At 35.7% G+C, this 19,332-nt stretch overlaps 2 protein-coding genes across 2 annotated transcripts; both read right to left on the bottom strand.

Moving 5' to 3' along the window:
• Positions 1-3,546: 3,546 nt before the first annotated feature.
• LOC135629536 (mitochondrial outer membrane protein porin 5-like) lies at positions 3,547-8,797 on the bottom strand. Its single transcript, XM_065137049.1, has 6 exons — positions 8,641-8,797; positions 8,498-8,565; positions 4,561-4,671; positions 4,383-4,469; positions 4,098-4,306; positions 3,547-4,018 (listed from the first exon to the last, which is right to left on the bottom strand). The coding sequence occupies exons 1-6, from the start codon at positions 8,684-8,686 to the stop codon at positions 3,712-3,714; spliced, it is 828 nt and encodes a 275-aa protein (XP_064993121.1). The 5' UTR covers positions 8,687-8,797; the 3' UTR covers positions 3,547-3,711.
• A 1,196-nt stretch (positions 8,798-9,993) lies between these two features.
• On the bottom strand, positions 9,994-17,358 carry LOC135629535 (uncharacterized). Its single transcript, XM_065137048.1, has 8 exons — positions 16,650-17,358; positions 16,369-16,531; positions 14,971-15,081; positions 14,683-14,817; positions 13,397-13,501; positions 11,762-11,931; positions 11,571-11,670; positions 9,994-10,478 (listed from the first exon to the last, which is right to left on the bottom strand). The coding sequence occupies exons 1-8, from the start codon at positions 16,739-16,741 to the stop codon at positions 10,236-10,238; spliced, it is 1,119 nt and encodes a 372-aa protein (XP_064993120.1). The 5' UTR covers positions 16,742-17,358; the 3' UTR covers positions 9,994-10,235.
• Between the last annotated feature and the right edge of the window lie 1,974 nt (positions 17,359-19,332).

Here is a 19,332-nt window from a genome sequence, read left to right as displayed (position 1 = left end):
TTATGTGTCTTGATTTATTCTTAAAACTTTTAAAAATTACCCAAAAGAATATATGCGTAAAATGATATCTCGTGGATGCCTTACGTCTTTTTAAGTTAAAATTATTCTTTTATCGCTAAGTAGGAATAATAAACATTCATCGTTGGGGTAAGTAAGGTTGGAGTTAAAATTTATTATTATAATAATATGTTACTCTCTTTAGTTAATCAATCGACTTATTATTATCATATTGAATCTTCTTCCAATGATTGCATTTTATAGAAATTAGATTTTTACAGTTGAAGATCTGCAAACTTATCCCCTAAATGATATCAAGTAATAGTCTTTTTTGTTTTATTATTTTTATACCTTTATAAAGGCTATCCAACATGTTATATAGTCATATTAATTTTTTTAGTATTATTAAGCACATAATTTATTTTATGTTTGATATATATCATGCGTATAAATAACATAATACATAATCAAATTATAATTAATAAACATGCTAAAATAAATATAAATATTTATAATTTATTACAATGAATAAATTCATAAATATAAAAATGATAACGATACCATTACAATTCTAAGGAAATTTAACATATCAAGAAATTAATATTTCTAAGGAAATTCATAAATATATGCATCACATGATATTCTTATATCTTTTAATAGGATTTTGATCAACAGAAACATATTTTAAAGCCCCCACGTTTTTCAAAAGAATTAACATAAAACTCATCATTTTGCATATGGTAGTTTTCTTACCCATTTCATATGTCATAATATTTTTCATAATTTTATATATGCATCATGTTTATCATAATTTCACATATGCATAATACTTTTATCATAAAAACATTATATCTTAATTTTCATAGCCCTAAGGAAGTTCTAGCATCGAGAGCAAGAGAAGAAAATATTATTAGTTCGTCTTCCTAAACAACGGCATCCATATTCTCTCTTGGACCTATCAGTTTTGAGTGAACAAGGACAGTTTCTAACTAAGAGCTACCAAGACCAGCAAGCAAGCAAGTTCTTTTCTTTCAACTTATTATAAGATTCTATAGTTTCGTCTTCATCCTTGACATCGTAACAACAAGTATAGTAGAATTATCAACATCTTTAGTAGTATCAATGAAGGTATTGTTAGTTGAAAGATCAAAGATTGAAAAAGGAAGAATTGATGACAATCGTTTTGTTGTGATTTATCCTTGTCACTTGAGAACTTTTGAGCAATTATCGTTTGAGAACTCTTTGCTAAAGTTATTTGTTTAAATAGTTGAAAATTCACGACAAGAGTATAATGATTTCCTTATACATTTATTTCAGAAAAGAAAAGATGCAACTCCTATACATACTCCTTATACATTAGAGCGATCAATGAAGGTTTGCCATTTTATTGAGTTCGAACCCCGTAAGGATCACAAGGATGATAAATAAAACTGAGATTTGTGGACAATTGATTCCATCAATTTTCATCTCACATCGAAGATTAGCGTTTTGTTATCCGAAGCTATCCTTTTTGCAAAGACGATGACATAATAGTTTAAGAAAAGTAATATTAAGAAAGTCAACGATCAAGATTTTGTGAGAACGATTTTTTTATATAACTCAAGAGAACGATTTTTTGATAACTCAAGAGACCGAAAACTCACTCGAGAAACCAAAAATGAGAACTAACGATTTTTTTCATGTAAAAAAATAAAAACTACAACAAAAAGTTATTTATCCTTGTCACTCGAGAACTTTTGAGCAATTATCGTTTGAGAATTCTTTGCTAAAGTTATTTGTTTAAATAGTTTAAAATTCACAACAAGAGTATATTGATTTTCTTATACATTTATTGCAGAAAAGAAAAGATGCAACTCCTATACATACTCCTTATACATTAGAGCGATCAATGAAGGTTTGCCATTTTATTGAGTTCCAACCCCGCAAGGATCACAAGGATGATAAATAAAACTGAGATTTGGGGACAATTGGTTCCATCAATTTTCATCTCACGTCGAAGATTAGCGTTTTGTTATCCGAAGCTATCCTTTTTGCAAAGACAGTGACATAATAGTATTTATGACTCATCCTTTTTGCAAAGACAATGACATAATAGTATTTATGACTCATCATCGAACGTTAAGAAAAGTAGTATTATGAAAGTCAATGATCAAGATTTTGTGAGAATGATTTTTTTATGTAACTGAAGAGAACGATTTTGTGATAACTCAAGAGACCAAAAACTCATCCAAAAAACCAAAAATGGGAACTAACGATTTTTTCATGTAAAAAAATAAAAACTACAACAAAAAGTATCCTCTATTATAGAAATGGAATTACAATTTAAATAAAACATTAGGTGTATGTATGTATACATACAAAATATAAATAAGTAAATTTCATAGTCTGTTATGTAAAGTGGAAGCAATGATGTACGACTGAAGACGCCTTACAATTTTTTTTACTAATTAATTAATAATTTCATTGATTCCTTAATCAAAATATATTAAGATTTCATCTTAAATTATTTTATTTATGGAGTCCACTTAAAACAAATAATTATCACAACTAATTATAAGAGAAGTTTTCCTCTTTAACTTAACTAGAAGAAAAATGGTTGTTGGCTTAATTATCACAACTATTTAGGACAAACACAAACTCCAAAATGGTCGTTGGCTTCTCTGCTCAGAGGGGCTTCAATGGAAGAGAAGCTCCAGCTATTTTCGAAGGCCTTCAGCATGCTTCTTCTGCGCACCGCTAGACCAGTCTGCTCGTTCAATCTGATGCCAAGCTCATTGTTGACGACCTCAACAACAACTCATCGCCGACTCCATGGTTTTTGAGAGCCATCCTAAACAATATTAGGATGCTTGATGCTTCTTTTTTTTCTTTTCTTGTCATCAAATCTATAAAATGATGCACAACTGATCAATCAAATACAATGTGAAATTAAATTTGAATGGAGGGTTAGTTAGTTCCTTGTTAGATTCTTAATTAAAATGTGACAGATTCATCTTAGATTGTTAGAACATAAATAAATAAGAAAAGTAAATAATTTTTTTATTGATACTCTCTGTTACTCGATCCTAACATAATTTGTTAGAAGAGTTTTATCAATGTAATCATTTGATGGAGGTTAAAAATTTGAATCCTCATCCGATAAATTTTAAAAAAGAGATTATTAGTTGGTCGACTTTCTTGAGATCAATTAAACTCGGCTAGTCAAGATTACTTTCATTTTGAGAGCAATCAATCAATGTAATTCTTCAACATGTTCTCAGGTTTAAAACCCTCACCAATCTCATTCGATCATGAGACTGATACACCAAATCCCAGAAAATTAGTACGACGTGTGGTTGATTTCATTAGACTTCGTCTGCAAACCACGAATCCTTTTCCTCAGCACCTTTCAAAGTTGCACAAGTCCATTATGAAACGATTTTGTCGAAAATGACGAGCATATCAAAGCAACAAAAGTTTGTGAGAACTTCCGATGATAATTCTGCAAACTAAGATGCAACACTTTTTGAGGGTGGCACCCAAAAATCAAGCAGCATTACAAGTTGGCACTAGTGAGAACGCCTCCAATAATAAGAGTGTGAATCTAAATCCCAACAAAACAATTGGTTCCCACAGCATCCAAAACTTCAAAAATATGTCTGTGGATTGTGTTTATTGTACAAAATCCTCCACCATCCAACCACTAAATGCACAATTCATTCCGACATTTAATGGTCAAGGCTTGAGAGCAAGAGCCAAACCAAACTTGGGAGTCCTTTCCAAGGCCTTGGTGTCGAACTCACCGGATATCGTTAGAATGGATTTCGGCTTCAGCTCATGCTGGAGAAGAGCCCCGAGCTTGCCAGAGTTGTTGAGCCTTGCCTTCACTGTTGTCTGGGGATCCAGTGCATGTTGTCCTCCAACAGTCATCGTGTTCTCGTTGGTAGAGAACCTTCTAACGATCTCTGCGACCACAGAGCTCTTCTGCATCTCATCTAAATGGTACACGTACGAAGCTCTAAGAGTGTCTCCCTTATCCGCCCTGATGACAAGAGTGTTACTGGTAAAGATTCCATGGAACTCAGAAGAAGAGGTTTGTGACAAACAACAAAGATGCTTACAGAATGATGGAAGCATTATATTCTGGTTTCTTCAGGCCAATCCCAGCAGTATATTTGATGAAAGTTCCAGAGGCAGTATCAAAGCCAGCCTCTGCACCAAATGCAATGCCTTGGGCACCAACTGTCCCAGAAAGTTCAACTAAAGGGTTCTGCTTCAGAGCCACCACGGAGGCAACACTTGCATGATGATGGAGATATTGCACCTCCAGCTGAATGGAGTAAAAATTCGATTTCAGTCTCCAGGCTCATCAGGTCATAATTATTACTGCCATCAAACCTTGTTACCTTTCCTGAGTTATAATCGGGCAGCTTGATAGAAGCAATAGTCTTTGTGGATGGTAAGATTTCTGCCATGGTCAGAGTGGTAGAAATCTGGTAGAAAACGCAGAGAAAAAAAAATCATAACCTCTTCGTTGCTTACTAATTTGTGTCTGACAAGAAGATAATGGGGCGACAAACACACATTCGAATCGGTATCGATTTTGACATTAATGAGGGTATTCTTGTACTTATACTGTGTACCAACATCAAAAGAGTAAAGCCCTCCTTTCTTGACAGCAGCAGAAGTAAGTGCCTGTAGATTGAATCAGAAACAGTTTGGAGTCTGTTAAATGCAGAAAAAGAATACCTCAAGACAAAGAAACCAGAAGAAAATACATGATAATATAACTTCTGGAACAAATAACTTCAGACATGCACAGCTAGCAATTAACATAGTTTGAGATTAAGTCATGAGCATCAATTTTACTAAAATGTGAGAACATAAGGATCACTAGAAAGATGCAAACAACAAAAGAAGAACTACAAATTATGTAAGTGCTACTTCAAAACTGCGACAGAATTTTCTTCAAATTTGTCTCTGAAAATTATCACATTCTGAGCAAAAGTGCCCAGGGTTGGCTGTTAGGGGAAACAGATTAGATTTGTAGTGTGGTGGAGGTTATTGGATCAAGGTTGTAGTATCTGGTGCTTGAAGGAAAGAAACAGGAGATTGATTAATTTGGAGAGAGAGAGAGAGTGAGTAATGGGTGATGATTGATGCAATTTCAAGAAAGAGGGCAACAATGAATGTTTTTAATATGGCAATAGAAATAATCAGGAAAAGACTTGGTAGTCATTACAAAGAAATTAAATTGAAAGACAAAAAAAAAAGTGGGCAGACGACCATTGGCCAAGACAATACTTCTTTAGTTTCTGGTCATCAATGGTGCACCAAGAATTATTAGCAGTTTACACCCCACAAAGAACCTTAACCAGATTTCTCCTGATTATGTAGAACCCATTGACACAGCAGCAAAAACGATAAGGATAAGAATATCAGATAATTACAAAATACATACTCTATGCATTATTAGCTGTTTACAGCCAATATAAAAGACCGTTCAGATTTCTCCTGACTTTGTGGAACCCATCCACAACATATTGAACTCCCAAAAAGACCATAGTAGTATATGAAATGACCAGACCTTGGCCCTATTGCAGATTCCATCTAGTCTTGAGAACACCACATAGGAATTGTTTCAGTATTGTCACAACTTCTTTTGTTAAATAGAAAACAAGATTCTAGAAATATTTGTTCTTCCAAGAGGATGCAATCTCAGGTAAATAAGAAAAATATACAAAATAATTTATCACAATTATGATGGCTATTTCTGCACCTTCAATATTAAGTACCCACATGATCAAGATGCAAAATTTGCACATTTAATGAAATAAAATTCAGGTCATATGAACCACTCCAATAGATTAACATCAAAACTAGTCACAAAACAGGTGGGTACACCTTTTATACAATGTATCACAGTGTCACCATTATTGCCACAGAAAGATGGAAGTCATTTGTCAATGCTAATGGGAGTAACGACACAGCAAAAAGAGGCAAACACTCTTTTTCCACTCATTACCATTATCTGGACACTAAAACAAGCTTTCGAATCTTACTTGATGATACATTACATGGAAATATAGATAGCTTACAGGTGTGAATTAGAAACAAGGGCAAAGGATCCACATAATATGTTTTAAAAAGCACATCATATGTTTAAAAAAGAAATAAGATTCTCTTTGGAATTGATAGTAATGAGGACTGAGAAAGTAAATTACTAATGAAGAAAGAGAGTAAACAAAATATTATTAAAGAATGGGAGAGAGAAGGGAAAGGTTGATATCAAAATTTTCTTCTTTAGAACAAATTACTTAAACGAGTATGTTTTACCTGCCTCATCTATGCAACAGAGCTCTTTCCAACTTGGAAAAGGACTAACGTGATTAAATATTATGACCCCAAGATCTGATCAATCATTGTCATTAATTAAGAACTTCGAGTCCAGATAGACCTCAGTTAAAGAAGATTCTCACTAGATGTTAGCTGCTGTTATCAGACATTATCATGCACTAGCAACTCACCAACTAACCCAGCCAATTGACTTTGCCTATAAAATCTGATCCAAACTGACTCTAATTATAGGGTTAAACCAATGATCAGACCAATCAAATTTATGACTAGAATCAGACTCACCACTAGGAACCAACCTGGGACTCTTAACATGCACTAAGAAACTCACAAACTAACCCAGACAATTGACTTTGCCTATAAAATCTGATCTAAACTCATTCTAACCACAGGGAACCAACCTTGGACTCTTGCTACACATTGTAATAAAAGATGCACCTTCAAATAGATTGGATTGTTGGAATTCAGGGCCCCAACCACCACCAGCATTTGGATCCTTTATACACACTAATGCAGTTCTGCTGTGACACAACTCAGACAGAATGCTCAGATACATCAGCATCGATTAAGAGCTGAATTTCTAATTACTGTCACTCTGTTCCTTTATGCCACAATTAATATTAACATGACCGAATGTAAGAAACTGTTATAACAGATACTAGAGATCCTCCTTATAGATCTTGATAAAAACATAACAAACATTGTTGCTCACCTATCTCACTTTTATGTCATCAGTATCAATTTGTGCCACATATTTCAGGCAGCACTTACCATTCTGTTGGGAAACCTGCTACAAATATTATAAGTACAACAGCACGAGTTTCTGATATGTGCCTTCTTAATATTTGAACATCATGCATCAGTCAACGCTGTATTTCTGTTGGTTTTCTCCCCTGAACCCAACATCTCAAATGGAGATGATCAGCAATACTTCTTTCTTCTAGGAATGGGTCTTTGGTAATATTTGATGCATGGAATCAGACAGCCTACTATAGCTTTTCTTACAATAACCTTGATAATATGTTTTCTAAGTGCAAAGATACTTCTTTTGCTTGCAATTTTCCTTGAAAAATACTTTGCAATGAAAAACCATGTTTGAACCACCTGACAAGGTAATATACTAATTTGGACTAACTGTGGCAAAGCAACTTTCTATCCAAAGCCAATACATTCAAGAAGACAGTAGAGCTTCAATTATAAAAAAGTACCTCTAAAATTTGATTTCTGACACCAAAGGGCCACGAAATCAAGAGAAAAAATACAGCATATTCAAATACAAAAGAAACAAACAAACAAAGAAAAGTTGAAAATTTCAGACGAATTTAATAGTCCAAAGAGTCAAAGCTATATCAAGAAACATCATATCAACCTAATAGTAAATGTAAATCGAAAAAAAAAGAAAAAAACGTAGATTCAGAGAACAGTATAAGAAAGGGCAGTTATTCACATCATTTGAGAAATATAAAATGATAATAAATGAATGAGGTTTTCATAGACAAAGAGGGCATGGAAGAAGCAAAATTCCAGAAGGCAAAAGAAATCCAAAACTCAGAAATAAAAATATGACAGAATCAATTTTCAGGTAATCATATAAAAAGGAAAGCTAGCAAGACACAGCATGATCGCACACAAGGACAACACGTGGCCACATTGAAATACCCAATCAACAGAACAAAAAGTATAACTACATATAATAGGAAAAATCAAATGTGCAGTTAACAGTTAACAGAACAAATAAAACCACATCCAACATTACGAAACTGTGAACCACAGACATGAAGAGCCGCATAAATGGGCATTAAATCGAGGCAGACTATTTAAGCCACCCCAAATTCCAGAAATGACAAAAACCAATCAACCACTTGCAAATCCACCAATTAAGCGGAAAAAAGAAATGCCCATAATTCCAGATACACACGCAGAAGTTATTCCTGATCTCCTTGGAGCAACAAGCGCTACAAATGGGACCATCCTAAATCTTCACAAAGAAAAAGAAACGAACGTCAATCAGATCGGCAGCAACTATTAGATTACGGAGCCAATCAACATGATTCGACATTGAAATTGCAAAACCTAGAAAATAAGCTCGTCATCAAAGATTCCAAATTCATCAGAAATCGACAAGAGCAAAGTAAGGGTAACGGGGAGAGCCGTAGAGGACGATTACCACACCGGAGGCGCTGGAGGTGGAGATGGTTAGCTTCTGGTCGCAGGTGTAGTCCTTGATCAGCAGATCTGAGTTGCCGAACAAAAAAGAACAGAAAACATCAAGTTTCGAGGAAAAAGAGAGATTGGTAAAAGATGAGATACCTTTGGCCGTCCTGCCGATGTCGGAGAATAGCCCCGGTCCTTTCATGGCTGCGGACGAGAAGAGACGGAGTTCTGCTACAGATGTAAAGAGGGAGACCCTACTGGCCTGGGAACAGGGGGGAGTAGAATAAAAATAAAAAAGAAATTAACAATAATAATAATACTTTTCGTGACCGCTCTGGCTTGGCCACTCATCTACGCTCGACGCGAACGACGGGCCCCCCACCCAGCGACTCCACACGAGCCAATGGCTGGGTGAGGAGTAGATGGGCAGAGGTAACACGTACAGGTATCGCTCGCTCGCTCGCTCACCCCGTGAAGCGTTAGCTACGGCCCCACCTCTTCCTCTCCGGCTGCTAATGGCAACTGTCGGCGTGGGGCGCACCGAACGAACGACTAGTTGGTATGTACGAAGATACCAAACGAATCCGATCAGTTATCGCTGGCATACGATGCCGTGAGAATGCACGAGATACGAGGGTAACCCAAAATGACGGCCTTTGTCTTCTTCTTACAATAAAAGGAAATTTAAGAAGGGCAAAAAAAGGCAGCATGCATCATGGCACAATGCTCCAAATGCGTGCGCTTCATCTTTGTACTCTGCCTGTTGATAATTTTATAGCATTATTCATGGCATCCGATCACAAGTCCATATAATCCTATATAGGTTTATAATTATATTCTCGTTTCAAATGTGCCGCTAAACTAAATGATACCTTGGTGTATATTTCTCTCTACAAATCGTGCGGATTTTGGATCCACATCTTTGAGGGGGATGACGCCCAAAAACGTATGTGGATGCTTCTAGTATCAACCTCTCCATGAATCTCAGTTAAGGTAAGAATTAGATTTGTTGAAATGAGCCTCGATTACCAATTTCCTATCGAACGCCATTAGATGACATCTGGAGCAGATCAGTTGATTAAGTACATGCAGTCCAACATGTATTTAAAGCTCGATAACTTTTGGGACACTCCAGAGGGCGTTTCCACGGGGTGGGCCGCGCAACAGAATAAACCAAGACATTCTGGTTAATACGACCATGAAGAATAAGCCGTAGCTCTCATCGTCGCAGGCCCACAGTGATCTGTAGTAATTGAAAACAAAATTTAATTCAAGGTATATGATCAAATGAACTATCGAGAGAATTGATTGGTTGCATAACATGATCATGTCAATGCAATGAAGTAGAAGATGCAAGCGATTGTCATTTAGAGTGGCAAAAGACGCTAGTATAGCTGAACCAGGAAAGAACAAAAAACCTTCGTTTCAAAACAATGCATTATTTACATTAGTGCAAAAACCCTTTGTTATAGTGATTTAGCAAGTTAATTCATGAAAAAACTTGATCCCTAAGAAAATTAGGTCTGTGTTCAAGTGTTTTTGGAGGCACTTGAATTGTGAAATGTCTGATTGGTAGCATTTACATAATAGTTGCGCCAATCATACTGAACAAACTCAAAAACCATCTCATGCGCAGGCAGAACCATAAAAAGGATTTGGATATTTGATTTGATGGCAGAACTGGAGAAAGCTTGGAAAACATAGCGCTACCATGAAGGACGAGGACTAGTTACTTGTGAAGATCATTGATATCAGATATGGAGATCCTCGATGTCCTTCAAGATACTTGCACCACCAGCTGATCTTTGTTCTGCAAGATTCACCACCAGCTGCCCACAGGCACCACTGATGTCTTGGCCCATCTCTTGACGAATTGTTGTCCGGATATTGTATACACCTCTAAGAACTTTTTGGAATGTTCTCACATTCTCTTCACTGCTAGTCCTGAAACAACTCGAATTACCAATCGGATTGAAAGGTATCAAGTTTACCACCTGTCTCCAACTAAAAACTGTTAGAAACTGGATCGGGCATTGTACAAATTTCTTGTGCAGCTTGCACATCCAATATTGAGATGAAGAATTTCCTGAACTAATTAGTTCCTAAAGTACAGATGATGGATGACATCAAGGCTATATTGGCGATCTGACAGTTTATAGGAATGGCACTTCTGAACAGCTAAGCTGCAGAGACATTAAGGCAGTCTGTTTTATGAACATTTCTAAAAAATATGACACGTAAATTTAACATCTCAAACTGAAAAGTCAGTGAAGACCAACAGTGACCTCACAATGGATAACTGTCATAATATAAAGACCATGGCCTGTGGACCAACTCCAAACTGTTTATACCTAATTTTGATCCATTTTCAAACAAAACAAACCTCCATTCAAATAGACAATATTCTTCAACAACACATGGACAAAGCTTTTGAATTCCTAACTCGATGAATCCATGTGATAGTATGCAGCTATTAGGATAACATTTTTCTGGTGAAAGTGGCCAGCTCATTTGACACACACAACAAAAATAGCAGTAAGACAGCTATTGACATAGTAATGTTTTTGCTTCAAATTATCAGAAAAACAAAATATATCAAAAATTATTTTAGCTCATTTATCATAACATTTGCTGCCAAATATAACTTCTCAATCTAGAACTAAAATCAATTTTGCTTATTACAGGAAAACAAGGAAACAATCTAGCATGATTAGATAGGACAAGACCAAAAAACCCTTCAATAATTAACTATAAAAAAATATTTCTGATGAAATGGGTAGCCAAAACAATTCATATCTTGTAGTCAACAAGATAAAGATTCATATGTTGTACCCAACAACTACGACCTTCAGTGATTAAACTATAAAGTCTAATTTTTGTAGCCAAAAGATTCATATTTCTGATGGGATGTTTTTCATATCTTGTAAAGGCATCTTAAGTCAGTACATCACAGCATATCAAAATGTAGTAACCTTTTTTCATTTCTGTGCTTGTTCAAACAAACAAATGCTTTTCATTAAATGGACATAAGAAGTTAATCAGTTTCAAAAGTGGACAGCAAACAATATTTTAGACAATAAGCTCACCACTTTAAATGTTACTAGTAATTTGCCCAGTTGGTGAGCATGCTGCTCGTGATCATTGACCCCATCAAGCATGATGTACTCTACAAAGACTTTCTGCTGACTGCAATCAAGGGTCATAAAAAGATTTGACTAAACTTGAAAATAATAAAGACAACATATTCAGCATATGGGCGCAGTTTCCTAGTTCTCACGTGTTCTTTTGATAGGTCTGTAATGCATCCATAAGTTTTCCCAAAGGAAAAGCTCGTGCTGCTGGCATTATCTGGCAACGAATATCCTGATCTGGTGCATGCAATGACACAGCTAGATTCACAGTTGGAAGGTCAATAGGCAGCTTGTTGATGGCATGAATTATCCCAACCTACAGAATGTATAACAGAAATATTATCATTTTGTGAACTATTAACAGTGACTGTCTATGAAACTTGGCTAATAATAGATAAATAATCAACTGCAGATGAATTTAAGATGCATACATGTTAATTTAGTAGCAAAAAGATATTCATTTCATTTTAAACAGAATGGAAAGATACTGCAATGTGCCTTATTGATTTTGTTTGCACAAAATGGTGACAAAATGGCTTATTAACAAAAAACTGATATGTATTTTTTTTTATTAAATTTTTTTCTGACGTTATTAATATATGTATGTTGCAATTCACACAAAAGTGTTGTTCATGTTTAGACAATAAACCATAATCATATATTAAAGGCTTCTTTACTTTGAATTAACAAGAAAAAAAAAGTGTGGCTATGAGATGTAAAGATAAAAGCTAATCTGAAGTTGTAATAGGCATGTTGTACTTAAGTCGAGATGCAATACTGCATCAATGATAGTGATCATATCAATACAAGAACAATTCTATTAAGCACACAGAAGAGAAACAACACAAGAGGATCAACAGAAACAAGATGAAAAACCCAAACAGAAAAATCAAGAACTAGAAGAAACAAGTGAATGGGTAGAGATAGCATTAATGAAAGTGATCATATCAATATAAAGACAACTTTAGAGTAGACAAAACAGAAATAAAACATAAAGAGGATCAACAGAAATAAGATGTCAATACCCAAACAAGAAAAAAAAGGAAGTACAAGAAACACATTTAAGTGATTATAGTGAAAGGGAAAATAAATAATCTTTTGGAAATGATGAAGACCATGAAAGATGAAAGCCAAGTATCAGATTAAATTTGAACAGGTTCCATCAAGAAATTATGATATATAATACAAATTAATATTCACAAACAAATCCATAACCAAACAAATGTCCTCTGCGGTGTTCACCAATATAAATTATATTGAAATCTACAGGAAACCCTTATCTAATTAGAGTGAGAAAGGCCATATAAGAGTCAAGCTTTAGTGAATACTAAAAGTATCAAACATCCTATTACAATGTAGAACATGCTCCAACATAACTGTTTATGCTACTGTACGGATTACAGGAAACAAGATAAGCATCCTTACTGAGAGATATTTAGGCTACAACTCAATAATAGGAATATAGCCCTTGATAGACATCACAAACACACTGGGATTGTAAACTGTTTGGATGACAGCTTAAATGGCGTTAGCCCTAGACAGAAATGAAAAGCAAACCAAAATATAAATAAATGCCTGACATGGAAAATTGTCAAATATTTTGACAATAAAATTTAGATAACTGTTCCACCAAGAAATGCACAGTGGGAATCAAGGTTTGATGAGGTTGATACATTTCAAACTCAGAAAACAAAATGGATGAAAGCAAGTACACATGAAGGAAAAGACGTAATAAATCCACCAATAATATTTTAAAAAATGCATTAGCAGTTAGTACCTACAGTTGATACAGTAATTTTTTTAGGTGATAGCTGAAATGGAAATCCTGTCATGATCTGGATAGCTTCCACTAAAGCTGCATAGTTGTTTAATGGTTCCCCCATGCCCTGTGTAAGTACAACCATCAATAAGGCCAAGGAGTCATCTAGGTATATAATACAAAATTCACTGGCTATTCTCAATGGCAAAATAGAGAAGCTCTGTGTACAATAAGAAGATGCTTGAGATAAGTGTGTTGCAAAACACAAATATATTTAGAGCTAAAGCAGAGAAGAACCAAAATTAAAAGTTCACCTGCATCACATGCCAAATAGTTTTGAAAGGTTGTGAATACTTTCAAATTGTTGCACATTTATATTTCCCTTTTATCAATCTGGTTTAAGATTTCGAACAGATCAAAACAACTGTAAGCATAATCAACCAATGCCTATCCATAGTCAACAATACCCAGTGTAGTAAAAAACGCTAGACACTAAAAGGCACCAAGGTGCCAAAACGCCCTAGCAAAGCTAGGTACTTAAATATCACCATCGAAACATCAAACTACATTCATTTAAAATACCAAAGTACTACATTGTCCAAATCTAATAATAAAACTGCTAAAAGAAAAAGAAGATTAATGTTAAAAATTTAACAATTTCCCTCAAGAAAGTCAATGACCATCAAATTCGTAGACTATGGACCATTATTAATAATGATTAACATTACATGATTACAAGAGAAAGAAACATAAGGAGAGGTGGAAGAAGTATGCAGAAGGAAATAAGGGGTTGGGAGGGTAGCAAGTAGCTATTTGAGTGAGACCATTCATCTGGTTCAATTGAACCAAATTGGCTAGACTTAGGCTCAACCCAGCCTAAGTTGAATCAGGTAGGCGCTTGGTCCACCCAACGCCTGGGCCACGCCCGATTGAAGTCGCTCGCCTAGCCTACTTATCAAGCACTCTCACCTCACTTGGGTCCCAAGGCGAGCGCTTAGGCATCCGATGACTTCACTTAATCGACCCTAATGAATTCTAAAGCAACACTATTGACATGTGCAACAAGACAATAAGTTATAGACAAAAGATGCTAACACATATATTACCATGAAAACAGAATTCTGCATATGAGTAAAGTGAGATACATGCAACAATTGTTCGACAATCTCTCCTATCGAAAGATTATTCACAAAACTTATTCAATGTCAACAAAGCATATTGACACTAATGCATGCTAAAGCAACATTCATGATATGTGTAACAAGACAAAACAAGTTTCAGAACAAGAGATGCTAACACATATATTACCATGAAAACAACATTCCGTATATGTGTGATGCGAGATGCATGCACCAATTGTTCCACAATCTCTCCTGATGAAAGATTGTTCTTAAAACCCATTGTCCCAGTAGCACAGAATTTACAACCCATTTTGCAGCCCACCTGAAAACAAGCTGGTTATGGAACTCAAAGCTCTTGAAAAAAAGAATAACTGCAGAATCTTAACCAGAAACATGGCATTCAATAGTCTAGCTAAGATTATTTGTCATAAACTAGAATATGGCTATTACACCAGAGCAAACAGAATGGTCGCACCTGGGATGAGACACACAAGGTTGATCTAGGACCCCCAGAACGAGGTTTTCCATCATATTTTCCTTGTCGTGTGTCATATCTCATAATTACAGCCTCCACAGAGTTGCCATTCTGATAATAGAAAAAATAAAAACAACAATAATATCCTTTTCTTTAGCAAGATAACACTTAAGCTGTTCTATAAAAAGATCATATAGTCTTCATAGGACAAGTCTAATTAATAATAAATTTTTTTATCATCATTCACTCATCTGTCTTCTGTAAGATCATAAAGTCTTCTTAGAACAAGTCTAATTAATAAGAAAAGGTTTGACATCATTCACTCGTCTGTCCTTTATAAAATTTAAAGCCTTTTTTTCTTCGAAAATAATACCTTTATACTTGTTCTCAGTAACTGAGTAGATTAATCTGGCAGTGCTAGAGCTTCAAAATTTCAAACGGAACTTTCGAATCTTCTCGTAGTTCAGACAAGCTACGTTTATGGTGCATACACAGAGGTGTGATAATGGGTTGAGATGGCTTGGGACTAGATTCCATTTAGGTAGGGCTGCAGTGACAAATCAACAAATCAAACTACGCACTAGCTGAACACAATTTATTCTTTTAATTCAATATTATCTTTGAATAATATTAATTATTTAATCATTATGTATATGGAATAAGTTAGACAACCATTAAAAGATTGATAAAGTCAAATATTGAAAAATAACACTTTCTACCTTACCTTAGGTGGGAAATTAGCTATGTGAGGAGAAGGGGCATTCTTCCTAATCCCTTATCTCCCAATCCATCTACTTGGTTCTTGTCAAGCACATTTTTGAAGCGCAAACGACTAGAACTTATGAAAGGTAAAGCTACAGATACTTATTGTCGCATTAAGTAATGCTCCTAGTGGTTCAATTTTAGTTACCATCATGAATCTCGAAAGCAAGACAATTTGAATGTAAAGAGAAAGGTGTGAAAATAAAATAAAAAATTATTTGTTTACGGTGAAAAAATGATATAGGTGACCTGAAAGGCTAGTATCGTAGTGAAAACCAGGACCATAGCATCGTTCACCAAAAAAATAGCTAACATGGCTTCTCATCAGACCCCTAACTCTAATGCATTCCATTTTTCTGTCTACGAAGCACCACAATCACAAATGGGATGAAGGGCGAGCGAAATCTAAAGTTTGACCAAATCAAACTATCTACAACAAAACAAAAGTAGAAATTGACATAAAACCAACAAGCCCGAGGTCCACAGCTCAACCTAGCAATTGACATTAGAATTCATTCTATCAGCACACAATAGGCAGAGCCACAGCAATCTCAAGGAACAAGTGAAATCAAACGGGGAACATCAGAATCCAATCTGTCAGCCCCAGATCGGACAAGACAGAGAAAGATGCGAGACCTGTAGACGGATGAGGAGCTTGGTTGTGAGTCGGTCGTTGGAGTCGAGGGCGGAGGAGAGAAAGGAGGTGAGTGGCCGGAACTTGGAGCTGAGTAGAGGGTACGCCGCCGAAGGAAGCGAGGGCACGTCGCTTAGATCGCAGGCCGGGTTGTGGAGGACGTACCTGCTCAAATTCACGGCAGAAAGAGATCAAACGATGATGGTCGAAGAAGAAACAAAACCCTAAGAAAGCAAATTAGGAGGCGTTGAGCGAGGGAGAGAGGGAGTTGTTGATTAGTTACTTCCAGATGAGGGGGACGAAGTGGGGGCTGATGCCGGCGCTCTCGAATTCGGTCCGCAGGGCTCCGCCGTCGAACACGGATCGGAACGCCATGGGAAGCAGCAGGAGGATGGAAGAGGGAACAAAGCGTCTATCTGTTTAGGTTGTTATGAACTTTTGCTTTCCTCTTATCTTATTTAAACGTGTGTTAGTGTATATACGAATCTTCTTAAAATGAGATATTTTTCTCTTATCTATAGTGTTTATTCATGTATTTTATCTATGTATTTGTTTTTTATTGCCCAAGTCTTTTTACCCCCTCTCTCATAATTGTTCATGTATTTTCATATTGATTAATGTATTTACTGTTTGGTTAGTTTTCTTTTTTCCGTATGTATGAAAACATGAGAGAAAGAAATGTTTTTTTGGGATAAAAATATTAAAGTTTGAGCATTTTATAATTATTATAGTTCTAAAGCCCAAATGGCATGAAATTATGTATTGCAGGTGCAATGGGAAGTGTCTTTCATCGGATATAAATTATGAGTGTTCTCATATAAATTTTAATAAAAATTAATATCGTGTCATCTGCTAAATCTCTTCATGTCCCATTGGTGAGAGTCATGTACATTAGGTCATCCTTATTAGATTATAATAGACATATCTTTTGGGAATCAAGTGTAATCATTTCGCAAGTAGCCGTAATATTTTTTTTCTATTTAAAAAATAGAACTAAAGAGAAACATGGGAAAAATAAAACATAGTAAAAATTATTTCATTTCAACTACATTGAAAAAGTTATTATATCTATCAAGCCAAAATAATATATGTACTCCAATACATTTTAATGTTATGTAAATATCCTTTCAAAAAAATAATTATATATATAATTTAAAAATATCCTCTGTCGGGTTTTTACCAAATGATCCATTTGATTTTAACCTATAGTTTTTTTATTAATTTGATGAAAATATCTCTTCCTCCATCAACCTTCGTTGACCACTATAATTGTCCCTAACTATCATCATCATCCTCGCCCGTATGATGCCTCCTCTCTTCCCCCTTCTTCTCTCCCTCTTGTCCTCGTCCTCCTCTATTTTGTAGTTCATGGTGGTTGGATTTGCTGTGGGAGTGATTGAGCACACCTCTATGTTCCTCATTGAAACCCTCAAGACCCAGATGCAAGCTAGCTCCTCGCCCTTCCACTCGTCACTTGGTCTTTGCCATGCTATTCACTTTATTCTCTAGGCAAAGGGGCCCCTTGGACTCGCGCAATGAGTCTCAATGCTAACCTCGCCTATGTCATCTACTTCTCCGTCTATAATATCTCTAAGGAGTTGCTCTCGGTGAAAAACTTCAATAATTCGATCACCCATGCACATTGTTGAGAGGGGAGGGTGCATGAGGAGGAAAGGGGTGGGGGTGCTTTGTGGAGGAGGGGGAAAAGGAGGAAGGGAAGGAGAGGAATGAGGGAATGTGAAGGGACAAGTGGAGAGGGAAGAGGTGACAGAGCAAGAGGAGCGACAAAGGAGGAGGCATCACACGTGATGGGAATAAGGGGGACAGCAACAACAACAAAGGCGACAATAATCGAGGGCGGTGGAGGCGATGTTGGTCAGGGGTGACAGATACAGGGGAGGGATATTTTCATCAAGTTGATGAAAAAGGAGTGCCCAAATAAAAAACAACTATGAGGTATATATATATATATATATGATTTCCCCCTTCTTTCTTTCTTTGGGTTTTTCCATAATGTTATCCTGGTTTTTATATTTCTCATTTGGTATTTTTTTATAATACCCTAAATATCCCTTGCCTTAGCCACCTACTCCGGGTAGGCATTATTGATTATCGCTTCCACCTCTATCGCCCTTTGCCTTGCCATACTATCTCTAACATCCTCCGCGGTGGTCAATGTCCATGGGATACCGAGACAAGTAGCTTGAGATCCTAGAGAATGTACAAGGCATCAACTATCCAATTATAGGAAACATCCAGAGTGATGAAATAATAGGTTACCTAGGAATCCAAGTGGAACTCCTGTAGAGCGCATTGCAAAGCTAAGACTGCAAGTGACAGAGGGTGAGGAAGAAAATATCATCATTTAAGGAGGATAAGGAGGGAAGGCAACAATATAGGAGAGGGCAAGAGGAAGAGGGTCAGGTGGCGATGGTGTAGAGGGTGATACGAAGGTTGATTTATATGAGGTTTGGGTTATGATCCATCAACTCGATATCACTTTTTGGATATAAGTTTTGGTAGAGAAGAAAACTACAACAAAAGACCAAGTATAAAACTAAAAAAAATAACCTATATTATTTGTAAAGCTAAAAATGCTAACTACAAAAGTTGAAATAACGAAACAAAAGTATGATAGAAAGTTTACATAGTTATTCGAATGCAAGTTGTCTTTGAACAACACTTGGGTGGTCTCGGGAATTCACGTATCGTTACCAATTTAAGTCTCTTCATTTCTTAATGTTGGAACTTGTTGGTCATAGGTGTCTTTTAAATTAATCACGTGAGTGATGACACATGTGACATGACACACAATCTTTTTGTTTATTATTATTATGATATTCTCTCACTTTGTTTTGTTTATATATATATATATATATATATATATATATATATATATATATATATATATATATATATATATATATATATATATATATAATGATGTCCATGGATCTATCCAATAA

This window comes from Musa acuminata, chromosome BXJ3-1, assembly GCF_036884655.1.
Source record: "Musa acuminata AAA Group cultivar baxijiao chromosome BXJ3-1, Cavendish_Baxijiao_AAA, whole genome shotgun sequence".
Taxonomy (NCBI): domain Eukaryota; kingdom Viridiplantae; phylum Streptophyta; class Magnoliopsida; order Zingiberales; family Musaceae; genus Musa; species Musa acuminata.
This window is presented reverse-complemented; position numbering and strand designations above follow the sequence as displayed.

Bases quoted from the DNA above. Each gene is read 5' to 3' on its own strand.
- LOC135629535 (XM_065137048.1), bottom strand. From the start codon at position 16,741: ATGGCGTTCCGATCCGTGTTCGACGGCGGAGCCCTGCGGACCGAATTC. The intron at 15,082-16,368 runs GTCTCGCATCTT...TTCTATTATCAG, and splicing joins AGCTCCTCATCCGTCTACAG to AATGGCAACTCTGTGGAGGC. The intron at 11,932-13,396 runs GTAGGTACTAAC...TACATTCTGTAG, and splicing joins AAAAAATTACTGTATCAACT to GTTGGGATAATTCATGCCAT.
- LOC135629536 (XM_065137049.1), bottom strand. From the start codon at position 8,686: ATGAAAGGACCGGGGCTATTCTCCGACATCGGCAGGACGGCCAAAG. The intron at 8,566-8,640 runs GTATCTCATCTT...TCGGCAACTCAG, and splicing joins CATCGGCAGGACGGCCAAAG to ATCTGCTGATCAAGGACTAC. The intron at 4,019-4,097 runs GTAAGCATCTTT...TCTTGTCATCAG, and splicing joins TATAATGCTTCCATCATTCT to GGCGGATAAGGGAGACACTC.